General features: G+C 40.8%; 1 protein-coding gene across 2 annotated transcripts in view; it reads left to right on the forward strand.

Moving 5' to 3' along the window:
* Positions 1-12,354, forward strand: part of Sgcd (sarcoglycan delta) — a 526,086-nt gene that overhangs the window by 420,648 nt on the left and 93,084 nt on the right. For both annotated transcript variants that reach the window (XM_075992837.1, XM_075992836.1), the window contains exon 6: positions 3,316-3,388. In XM_075992837.1, the coding sequence (XP_075848952.1) occupies positions 3,316-3,388 (73 nt within the window). The remainder of the gene's footprint in view (positions 1-3,315; positions 3,389-12,354) is intronic.

The following is a 12,354-nucleotide window of genomic DNA, read 5'->3' on the forward strand; positions in this document are numbered from 1 at the left end:
TGGTTGTGTTGGGCAATGGGGATATGGCAGAGAGAAAGATATTCTCCTAGTCATGAAACAGCAAAGGTATTTTTGGATCAGAGAACACTGGCCCTGAACTCTGCGGGTCAGAGTATACTGTCTTTTTCACACACCATTATTGTGCAAAGTATTGCAACACCGCATCATGGTCACTTATTTCCCCCTTGGACTGGCTCAGAGGAATGACAGAGACAAAAGCCGTGAGCTTCAGATAAGTAGCTCCTCCTTGAACTTAGTAAAGTCAGGTGTACAACTAAAGTAGTGAGTTTTGATTGTCGTTCTTGGCTAATGAAGAAGCCGACCCTGCCAGAGCTTAACTGGGACAAAGAAACTGGTCAGGTGTTTGAAAGTCATTGTAAAAGGAAAATGCCACTCTTCAAGTGAGAGTGCTTAGTGGGATGTAAGGTAGCCTCTGTTCTACTGTGTATCCATATTGCAGACTCCAGATCGCGTATGAAAGGAAGGTGCAGGTGTGCATAAAGGCAGGCAAAAGGACAAGTATCACAGCTGCTGTGAAGGCTGTCCATAGATAGGAACAGTTGCCATACATATAAGCCAGATGAGTAAGGGTGAATTAAAAAAGAAGGCAGTACTCCTTTTGCTTTTGCAGAATTCCAGGTAGAGGAAAAGGAGATTCAACTGGAGTTTAAATAGCCCAACAGTGCAGCCAAACTAACTCCTTCCCTTACTGAGATATAGCAAAACTACAGGTAGAAGGAACATTGCTATATCTCAGTAAGGGAAGTCTCTGCTCAGTGATTTAGTTTCTTCAGAACAGGAGATGAAGAGGAGCCTCACATAGCTTGAGAAACATCACCATGTGACTTCTGTAGGGTTGTGGAGTCCTTAGTAGTTCCACAGTTTCCAAGTCCCACACGATTCTCCAAGTATCCCAGCAATGCTGGAGATCCAAAATATATACTCATTGTGATGATTAATTTCTTTTGTCAATTTGATTGCTTAAAGAAGATTAGAGAGTGTTAGATAGACACACTGGGATTTACCTATGAGGACTTTCCAGAAAGGATTAACTTGTAGGAAAAATATGAGCCACACCATCCTGGGGGCTGGGGCCTCAAACTAGATAAAACAGGGAAAAGGAAAAGGCCACCTGAATGTTGGCATCCCCCTTGTCTCTGCCTCCTGAACTGGCAGATATAAACAAGCTCCTGCCATCATGCCTTCTCCACTGTAAGGAACCATACCCTCAAACCATGAGCCAAGCACATACAGTCTGTGGCCCATAAGCCACATGTGCACCTATGAACGTGGCCAAACATATGTAGACTACATTGTATGTGGTGACATCATATCACAGTGTCAGAATGTTGAATAGCCCTGTGAGACAAACCTTTGGTCATAGCAAAGAGAGAAAGAATACATTCTTCAAAGACAAATTTTGTACATATTTAACAAAAGCTACATGATAGTCTAAAATCCAGTTCATTCTACACTTATAAAAAAATAAAACATGGAAATCTCCGGGGCAAAATTAATAATTTATGCATAACGAAACTTTGAACATTCTTATGTAATTTGCATAACAGTGTACAGATTTCATTATATGCATGCTTCAGTGTGTTTGAAATTATATGGAATCTTAAAAGGCAAGAATAATGTCAGTACTGCAGAGATGCTCACTGCGTAAAATGTTTGTTAGGCAAACATGAGGGACCTGAGTTTGGATCTCCAGTACCTTTGTGAAAGCCAAACTCGGTGGCAAACATCTGTAACTTCAGCCTTGGGAGGGAGAGGCAGATGGCTCCCAGGGCCTTGCTAGATAACCAGGCTGGCCACAACACCACTCGCCAAGTTCCGTGAGAGAACCTGTCTCAAAAAATAAGGTGGGAAGTCATGGAAGAAGACACCCAATGTCAACTCTAGTTTCTACATGAGTGTGCATGTGTGAGCATACCTGTGCACACATGTACACACACAAACAAACACACAAGAGTATCTTTAGAGTGAGAAAGGTTTGAAATGGCCCACATTTACGTTCCTAGCACTGAATATGTCAAGTCAATGAGTTGCTGTAGGAAACATGAGCAAATACATATGATGGAATCAATAGGATTCACTCAGAATCAATACCTTCAAAGTGTCTGCTCATCATTACGCTATTCCTTCACTGGCTACCTGTAATGCGAGGTGAAGGCCCTGTTTTCTGACTGTGCTTGCAACAGTCTGTTGTTGCTATCATAAGATTGAATATTTTCGCAGTTGCTGCAAAAGTAAATAGACAAATTCATTTTTATGGACACATCATTATCCCAGGATGAATCTAAAATGAGGTAATAATCGCAAACTTTGGAGAATCTAAGCAGCATAAACATGCAAGAGGGTTCTAGAAAGTTGCACATAAGTGCAAAATACTCCACTTTTTCTTAACAGCATCAAAGAAATACATCAAATATGGATTTTTAACTTCTTCAAAGTACAGGATACCACCCCAGCCATGTTTAATTGAAAAGCTAATATCCAGGGCAATTGTCCCTAATATACTGTTGGTTAAATGATTTGAAGTCACTTACGGAGCGTAAAAATCAGATAGATGATCATGACTTTTTATAGCTTGAAAGGTTCAGCTGATGTTGACGAGTGGAATAGTCAGATGCTGAGACTCAAGCAGGAGCTGAATGCCTCAATCGGGCCGGAGATCAATGTTAATAGCATAGAAATATGTACTTCAAGTCATCTCCCATAACGGTCCATTTGCATATCTTTTCAAGATCATGATGCACAACTTAATTTACGGAAAAAGCTTTAGCCTGACACACGGCAAACACTGCTGTCTAATCCCAAGTGACACACTTTGTACTGCATTGCAGGGAGAGGGCCTTGGAGGCTGCATTCAAAACCTCCAGTCAGTTTACCATTAATAATTTATAAGAGACAAGAATTAACCTTTCCCATTTCAAGGCATCTTCTCTAAAGATGTTTTTCTATTTGAGAAAGAAGCTATCAATTTGAGAGGGAGGAGGAGAAATACTGGAGGGGCTAGCGGAGGGAAAAGGAAAAGGAATAGAATGTAATTGTGTTTTAATTAAAATGTTTCTATTTGTTTTCTTTTTTGAGACCAAGGGGGGGGCAAGTTGCTTCCTAGCCTCCCTCTGATATAACAACAGGAGCTGTCCATAGTTTTTACAGGGGTTGCTTGCAGGAACTGATTCTACACTGTCCTGTCAGAAGCCCTGAAGCTAGTGTCGATATACACGCTATCAACTCTAATCCGCATGCCACGAATGCCCTGGGTCACCCCACATGCACAATGTCTATTTTGTCTTTTCTCTGTAGGAGCTGAAGGCACAGTCTTTCCCAAATCCATTGAAACACCTAACGTCAGAGCCGACCCCTTCAAGGAACTAAGGTAAGCTTCTGGTTTCGATTTGCATTGATCAGTGGCTGTTTCCTGTCTGTGGCTGGCCAAGGATTCATTTTGAATAATGCTGGTATTTAATTTGTATGAAACATGTTAATGGTGAGAGATTGGAGAATTACTGAAGACACTGATTTTTTTTATCTTCTTCTTGTTGTTCTTGTTAGTGCTTAAGGAATTGCAGGTCTGTGGTGAGAACTTTCAGCTCTGTAAAGGTGATTGGTGATTAGATTTCTGGGTTGGCATTGTCTGTTTATTGCTTATTTCTAGGTTGCTACAAAGGGATAGAGTTAGAAAGTGAATCACAGCTGGTTTTTGATCAGCTGTTCCAAAAGTCTTACTAAAAAAAGTAGGCTTCTAAACCCAATTCAAATGTTTCCTGTGTAACAGAATGTCTAGTACTTGACATCCGATAGTGCTGGGACTGTGTTCTATAGATAGTCTTTGCAACTCTGTTGCTCCTCAACTGTCCGTAAGTGTGGTCTTAGCAGGGGAGGCACCTGAGATGCCTCTCACACACAGACCACACACACACACACACACACACACACACACACGAATGGACATAGAGATATGTCCTAAAAACCATCCTAGGTCCTGACAGTCCTACAAGATAAACACATTCAAAGTGCTATGTCGATGTAAATACAACTCTAGTTTCCAAGGTTGGATTATAATCACCCAGAAGCCGGGAGAATGCTGGCTTTCTTTGTGTTTGACAGTTCTTTGACCTGACACCAGTGGTAAATCATAAGAAGACAGACAAGGCTAGCTACTTCATAATAGACATCAACTATAATCGGACGCATCTGCATAGCATAGGCTGTATCTACTCTTTCAGAATGCAGACTCCAGATCCATACCACACTTTGCTGAAATGGCCACAGGCACAGGGGAGCCTGTATTCCCTTAACAGAAGCACATTCTCAGCCGTGACAAATATAGCACTTCGTGCCCAAAACCCTGGCATGTCTTCAAAATGTATACTCCCTAAGGATAAAGGGAAATAAATTGAGAGAAAAGAGAAAAATTTTAGAGAATGAGAACTCCCCACAGCCACCACCAAAAAGAATCCCAAATAGGTAGAGCTGCAGTTTATAAGCCAGCTGTCCTGCCTGCATGCATATATGTGTATTCATGTTTATACATGTGTGATGAAGTCAGTACATACACCAGAATCTGCACTCCCACAGTTGGCGCAGCAAATCTCACAAGAGCCAAGACAGAATCAACTCACTTGTGTCTTGATGGATGAATGGATAAAGACAATGTGGCAGATGTGTAATGTCTCTGAATTTTGACTCAGAAACTGCATCAGGGAGAAAGGCTGTCTCTGGAGTTGTTGGGAGAACAATTCAGGACTCCTGGTTTAGATAGCCTGAATCAAGGTCCTGAGAAAGGCATGGGAAGTCTGAGCTTAGCTGTGCCATTGACTGTAGAGAAGGGAAGGAAAGAATGTGTAAACAGAGCTGCAAAGCCCATAAAGTTAGAGTCCAGTTGCCGAGTGATGGACATCCTGAGGCTTACAGTACAAAGGCAATGCCTTGTGGTTCCTGTGTTGCGGATGCATCATGTGAAAGGTTCATATTGCAGGAAGCAGTTGACAGATTCATGCCTGACCCTATGTCCTAACGGCTCCCTGACTCCATTTTGTAACGTCCTATCAAAATTGCTCTTGTAATTATTATTGTTTTTCTCAACCCAAAAGCTGTAAGCAGGATGATGGCCACACGGGACAGCACGGATGAACTCAAAGACGTTACACTGAATGACATAAGCCAGGCACATAGAGACAATAGCGTGTGGTCTCATTCATATGTTAAACCCAAAATAAGTAGATTGTATGGTTTAGAGTTGGATGATGGTCATTATAAGAAGATGAGTGCTGGAGATTGGAAAACCTTAGATACTGAGTACCACATATACAGTATACATGTTACACTGAAATCTGTTCTAATGTTATACCGTGCAGTCTGGTACTAGAACGCATAGCCCATCAAATATCTGTGAAGAACCAGAAACGATGAGTTCAAAGATTAACAACACAAAGAATGACCACTTTAAGGAGACAACAAAGGCTAATTCATTTGATCATTATTATATTGTATCAAAATAGCATCTTGCTCCTTGTAAACACATATTAAAACAAAACCATAGCAAAAGGGTATTTCTCAGCACATCAGTCCATGCTGGAGAGCTAGTTCATGAAAACCAGAGGACAATTTTTGCTCACATTTTGCTGAGGATAAGCTTCAGTGTCTACTCAAAACCAAAGAGAAGCCCTGGAACTTGTATAGTATATGGACTCTCTAAAGTTCCTGAGGAAATGAGAGTGTAGTGTGGTCATCTAAGATTATTGGCAGCATCCACAGATGATCAAAGTAATGTCTTCTGATAGGAATTACCCTCATTTCATTTTGTTGATTAAAAAAAAAATACTCCTACCAAAAGCAATTTTGGCTTACACTTTGAAGGCACAGTCTATCACTGAAGACGTCATGGTAGGAAACTGAACAAGGAATCATTTCAGAATGCATGGAAGCATGTTTCTTACTTGTTTGGCCTCTAGCTCACTTATGCTTAGCTAGCTTTTGTATAGAGCCCAGGACTACATGCATGGGGAATGGCGCCACCCACAGTGGGCTGGACTCTCCTGCAACAACTAATGATCAAAACAGTCCCTCACAGGCATGTCCGCAGAGCAGCCTGATTTAGATAGGATCTTAACTGAGGTGTCTCCTCTCAGATGACTCTGGGCTGTGTCAAGTTGACACTTAAGCCTGACTAGGACAGGCATCATAAAAATATTTCCATATGTTTTTCTGACACTATTCTTTTGTTTGTCTTTTTTTGGCCAAATCATGGTAGCCTGAGTTCAGTTGAGATAAAAAAAAAATATCATACTTTAGCCTTTTCTTCTTTCTAGAATTCTTTTCTCAATGGCATTGTCTTAGGGTTTTTATTATTGCAATGAAACACAGTGACCAAAAATTGAGTTGCGGAGGAAATGTTTTATTTGTCATACATTTCTGCCGTGTTGATCATTATGGAAGGAAGTCGAGTCAAGAACGCAAGCAGGGCAGGGTTCTAGAGGCAGGAACTTATGCAGAAGCTATAGAGGGGTGCTGCTCCTGACTTGCTCAGCCTGCTTTCTTATAGAACCCAGGACTACCAGCCCAGGAATGGTACTTCCCACCAGTCCCTTCCCCATTGATCACTAATTGAGAAAATGTCCTACAGCTGGATCTTGTGGAGGCATTTCCTCAACTGAGGTTCCCTCCTCCCTGATGACTCTAGCTTGTGTCAAGCTGACACACAAAACCGGCCCATACAGAAATCTTGTAGTATGACCAGCCTGTTGGCACCAAAACATAACCTTTTATCTACGAAGTTTATACACCATAACAAAGCAGTCAGATTACAATATATGTGTCTGCTTGTGTAAAAATATACACATATTAACATATATATATGTTGTTATACATACATATGTATAATATATTTATATTATATTATAATATATGTAATATATTATATCTTAGGATAGTTTAGGTTTGTGACTAAGCCCCATCCCTGGCTATCTTCAGTTGTGAGCTACAGGGTGGATATACCTATTAGAGAAATTGAAAACATAGCCAAATGTGGTTCACAGACTAACTTGGATTAGACGGTCTGTATGTTTTGCATCTTCCATTTATTGAATAGCAGCACACTTTACTCTTCGCTGCTAATTAATGCTGACTTTGCCTGTGGAGCCAAAGGATAAGGAACTTGAAACCCATGTCCTCTGGCTTCTGCCACCTTCTGCCACTGTATCTTTGGACTCAAGGAAGCAAGTACTTTAATGAGAGTCCTGGACTTGTGTCAGCAAATAGAGGACCACAAACTGTTGTGGTGCTAATGCAACAGAATGAAAATGTCTAAGTACTGTGGGTCAGGAACCTGCTAACCTCATTCTGTGGCCGTGAGGCAAACATGGAGCCCTGCCATCTACAGACATCCAACTCTCTTTTGGTTTAGATATCTATTTCTTTTCTATTATTCTAACTTCTTGTTTTAAAATAATTTTAAATTTAAGCAGGAGTTATAAAGTATGAATGGATGATCCCTTTGCTTGCTGTTCTCAGGTGTCAACATCTTACAGTCCTATGTATCATGTTCTCTATTGAGATTTGCTACAGGAGATGCAATCATCTATCTCATTGATCAAGAATGGTATTAAAAGAGCACTATAGACAGGAGCTGGTTGAGAAGTAAGTGAATAGATCTTTAAAGTTCTCTGCGCAGCTAAACTGAAATGTTTTCAGGTGGACATTCTTTTAATGTAATATACAGATTTTCTCAGTAATTGTTATTAACAGGAAGCAAGCTGAGTCAGATGAAGACAGAAAACTTGAACCCGAGCTTTCTTTAAAAATCAACAACTTAAATATCCATAGCACTCCTTCACCCAGATGCTCAAACATCAGGAAATTGTACCCATCTCTGCTTGCTTTTCCCCTGGAATAGCTTCCCTGTCCTCGCTCTTGGCTGCCGGTAGAGTTTGACTTCTTTGGCTTATTTGTTTGCTTGCTTACTTGTTCACAAAAAGCAGTGTTGAGACTTCTGGCATTTCTCCTAAAGGAGAAATAGTTTCCTCGTTGCAGGGTTTTGGTTTATTGCTTTGCTCTTCCTTGACTATGGTCCCTGCTTTGTAGTTTTCACTGAAAGTGTTTGTCTATATTCCCTGAGTTGAGCTCAAATCCACAACAGAGGGCTGATTCTCACTATACCGATAAGGGCTATGATAACAGTCTGGGTAAGGAGGGTCATGCAGGTTGGCGTCACCTGTCAGGGTAATTCTGAAACAGTGATAGTTTTCCAGATTAGAAACTGTCCTCAAAACTACTCTTAAGTGCTGAACCTGTCCCTTGCAATAAGAGGGACTCACCTGGAATAGCAATTGGATTTTAATAAATTCACAACTCAGGGTGTGAAGATGTTCAATGTTCCCTTGTTCGGGTTCTTCTGATCTCAAGCTGCTCACCATCTGAAGTGGGAAAAGGGCCCCTCAGTTTTGCATATGTATTTTCTTGGAGAACAGAGGCCGCCTTTGAGTGCTCACTGCTCTGAGTCCTCACTGTGACTGTGAAGCCTCCTTAGAGGATCAGGAATGAGAATCTGAAATCAGAGAGACCCGGAATGAGAAAGTACAAGGTGGAGACAATACTGTGTGTGCTGTGATATTTAAAGAACCTTAACTAGCTCCCTAAGAACCAAAAGCCAAATAAACTTAAAATAAAAAACTTCCCATCTTATTTCTAATCTAGTCAGAACAAGGAGGGTAACCTGGAGATCAGAGACCGTTTACAAAATAATGGTTGGATACTTAGTTACTAAGGAATCATGTACTAAGCATTTGGAAGGCAGCTGTGGAAAAAAATGACCACCAATATAAGTTTTCTGTTAAGGGGGGAATGCAACAGACATATAACCCAAAATACAGTGTAACATGATGATTACTAGGACAGAAATCTAAAGCAAACTGGTAAACACACAAAAAGTGATAGCATCTACCTAGGAACACTAGGTAAGTGTGCCCATAGCAAATGAGATTCTAGTTGAGATATGTTAAAAAATAAAAAAAAAAGAAGGAATGGCTTGGATTTAGGATTGAAAGGGAATTGACATCTCTAGCCACTTACTTTAAGGAACAAATATCCCAACCAATCTCTGTGACTCTCCACAAAATTTCAGAGCATTTATTCAAATGTGATTTTACCTTTTCGTGTTTATGTTATTTAATATATTGTAGAAGCGATTTCAAATATGACTGCAAAAGACTTGAAAGACTTTATTCAGTTGCTAAAGGTAGGACATCCATGATTTGGGATAAAAAATAATCACATGCATGTTGTACAACAACTGAGAAATGATATTACTTTTAGTTTTTGGAGTCTTTTTCAAATATTAACAACATTCTGTGGATAGGACAGAAACCTTATATACATCTCATACTCCCAGCATATCCTGGAACAATTGATAGGTGGCATATGAGTGTGTGTATACATGTATGTATGATGTGTGTGTGTGTATGTGTGTGAGTGTGTATGTGTGCATGATGTGTGTGTGTGTGAGAGTGAGTGTGTATGTGCGGTGCGTATATGTGTCCACTTGTTTAATGTAAAATAAGAAAGCTAAACTCCTTTGGGAATGTGCACGATTTAGAATATGTGTATATAATAGGGAAACAAGAATTCAACCAGGCTCACTTAGGTTGACAAAAATAAATTATTTTACTTTCTATTGTCTGTGCTTAACTAAATTTAGATTGCCTTCCGGTGCTTTATAAACCTAAGGTACCAAGATAGTTTGACATAGCCGCAGGGCTCAATTAACTACAGGGTGGGTATTAACACCCTCCTTAAAGTCACAGTACAAAACTATCAGATAACGATTTTTAGAACTGGAAAGGAGGGAGAAGAGGAGAGAGGCAGATAATGAGCCTCTTGCCCGAGGATGTGTAGTGTATAGAACAATACCACAGAATGTCATTAGGTATAAAACCCTTAAGTTCTTTTTTAATATTTTATAGGCATCTTCCACAAATCACATCCTCCCTTTCTTTTCCTGCATCCCCAGCATCCCACAAACTTAGCCTGAGGTCCTTTGGTTTTGCATACGTGATATTCAGAACCATTTGGCTGTATAATATGATTTAAATGAGAAATTTAAAAAATAAACAAGTAGATGTCTGAAAGGATCAGAGACCATTACAAAGTGTTGGTTAGCTACTTACCAAGGAGTCACCTAGTAAAGACGCAGACTGCAGAGTCAGAATGGTACATTCATGACATCAACACTGGTCTACAGCTCGGGCTTTCCGCATGTCCTGACGTTGTTTTGAATGTGGCCCCCGTGCCCATGCACATGACGAATGCCAGCATAGCTCTTAAGCTCTCAAGCATAGGAAACTAGAATGCAGAAGAACTCAGGAAATACAAGCCGAGAAACTATTGGCTTTGGAGAAGGGGGAGAGACAGTTCTGTACAATCAGGGTTGACAGCCCAGACTGGCATTCCCAAAGACGAACATTTTTTTTTCTACCAGTAAAAGTTTCTATCAAATGATGGAGGCCAATAAGTTTTCAATTAAAGAAAAAAACAAGAAATGCAAGCAATTTCTGTATCTGGGGTAACTACTAACATCACAGATAAATGGTTACCGCCCCTCTCCCATTAATTGTTAAAGAACAATCTCCTAAGTTAGGCTAAGCCATTGTGTTGCTTTCATTTCCCCATTTGCTGGTTTTCACGAGGAGACGGAAACAAATGGAACAAAGGGAGAGAGATGCTTCAATAGTCAAGGTAGCTCCATCCTCACTCTTGACCTATACCAATCAGAAGCTCTTTAAAAGCTGTGATAGCAGCCAGGCGTGATGGCATGTGTCCGTCATCACAGCGCTTGGGAGGCAGAGGCAGGAAGTTCACAGCAATTTGAGGACAACCAGGTCTATTTAGTGAGTTAAGCTAGCCAAGGCTACATAGGAGACCCCGTCTCCAAAATAATATTATAGAGGATGCCAAGGGTTTGTTCCTTATGTTATGAGGGCATAGCATAAGGAAGGTCTCACTTGGAAAAGAATTGAAAGCCTGCCTCTCCTTATACCTTGTCAGCTGTGGGAAGAAGATAAATGCCACAAAAGCTAGGATTAAAATAACAGCTCTCAATGACGGAGGAAATGGCTAGTTAGATGGGTTTTGAGAAAAGTCAGTGGACCCTGGTACTGCACACTTTTAATTTTAGTACTTGAGAAACAGAGGCAGGTTGATCTCTGTGAGTTCAGGGGCAGCCTGGTCTAATATTAAGTTGTAGGCCAGCCAGGGATTCATAGCAAGATCCTGCCTTTCAACAAAAGGAAATAAGAAAAGAAGGAAAGTTAACTGTAAAGTGCCATTGCCCTTTCTGGGACTGTGGGAGGAAGCCATAGAGCAAAGGCCTCTCTGTGTGTCATGTGACTAGGGAAGAAATGCTATGAATCTCTCTGGAAAAAGAAGATGATTTTAGAAGGACCCATATGAACCTCCCAACACCCCACTTTTTCTTCTGGTACTGCAGATCAACCCAGAGTCTCATGTTCACTAGGCCAATATTCTACCATTGAGTCACATTCTAACTGAGGCCTGTCTGGGAACACAGGTGATAACTGATGCTAGAGGTGGGCAGGCTTCCAGGAAGATTCTTTGGAGTGAGACTGATTAGTTAGCTTTCTAATCACCATGGCATGTTACCCGTTGGAGACTAAAAGAAGGAATATTTGTTTTCTCATCATTTCCACCCACGGTGGCAGAGAGGGCATGGTAGAGAGAAGCAGTTAATGTCATGGTGGCAAGGAAACAGAGGAAGAAAATTCAGCAATTGACCAGGCCAACCTTTAGTCCAACAGATGTACCTTACAGTTATCCACCTCCTCTATCTTGGCCACATCTCTTATGTTTCACTCCCTCTCAATAACATCATCATACTGTGACTTGATCAAAGAATTAATCCAATGATTAGGTCAGAACTCTCCAGATTCAGGTACTTTCCAAGAGGCCAACAACTGGTTTCGAAGTCTGGAATCCACAAAGCAATGGGAGACACTTCATACTTAAATCACAGTATGGACTGAGGCACCGACTAGACAGTCTGGCATGGAGATAAGCAACAGAATTCAGCATGCACTGCTAACCCATCCCTGACTCTCACAAGAACTGCACATCCTGGAAACTGAAATCACTCTGTTTGTCTTCCCAGGGAGCCCCACAAATCTTTTCCTGTCTCTAATATTCCAAAGAGGGAAAGGAAATGTGAAAAACTGATTATTTGAGGAAAAGCTTTTCGTTTGTGCTCATAGAAGGGTCACCAGGCTAGATGCCATTTGACTTTCCCCCAACAATTCAGAAGGATAAAAGTCTGAGACAGAAATTAACTAGACA

Source organism: Microtus pennsylvanicus, chromosome 11 (assembly GCF_037038515.1).
Source record: "Microtus pennsylvanicus isolate mMicPen1 chromosome 11, mMicPen1.hap1, whole genome shotgun sequence".
In the NCBI taxonomy this organism is placed as follows: Eukaryota; Metazoa; Chordata; class Mammalia; order Rodentia; family Cricetidae; genus Microtus; species Microtus pennsylvanicus.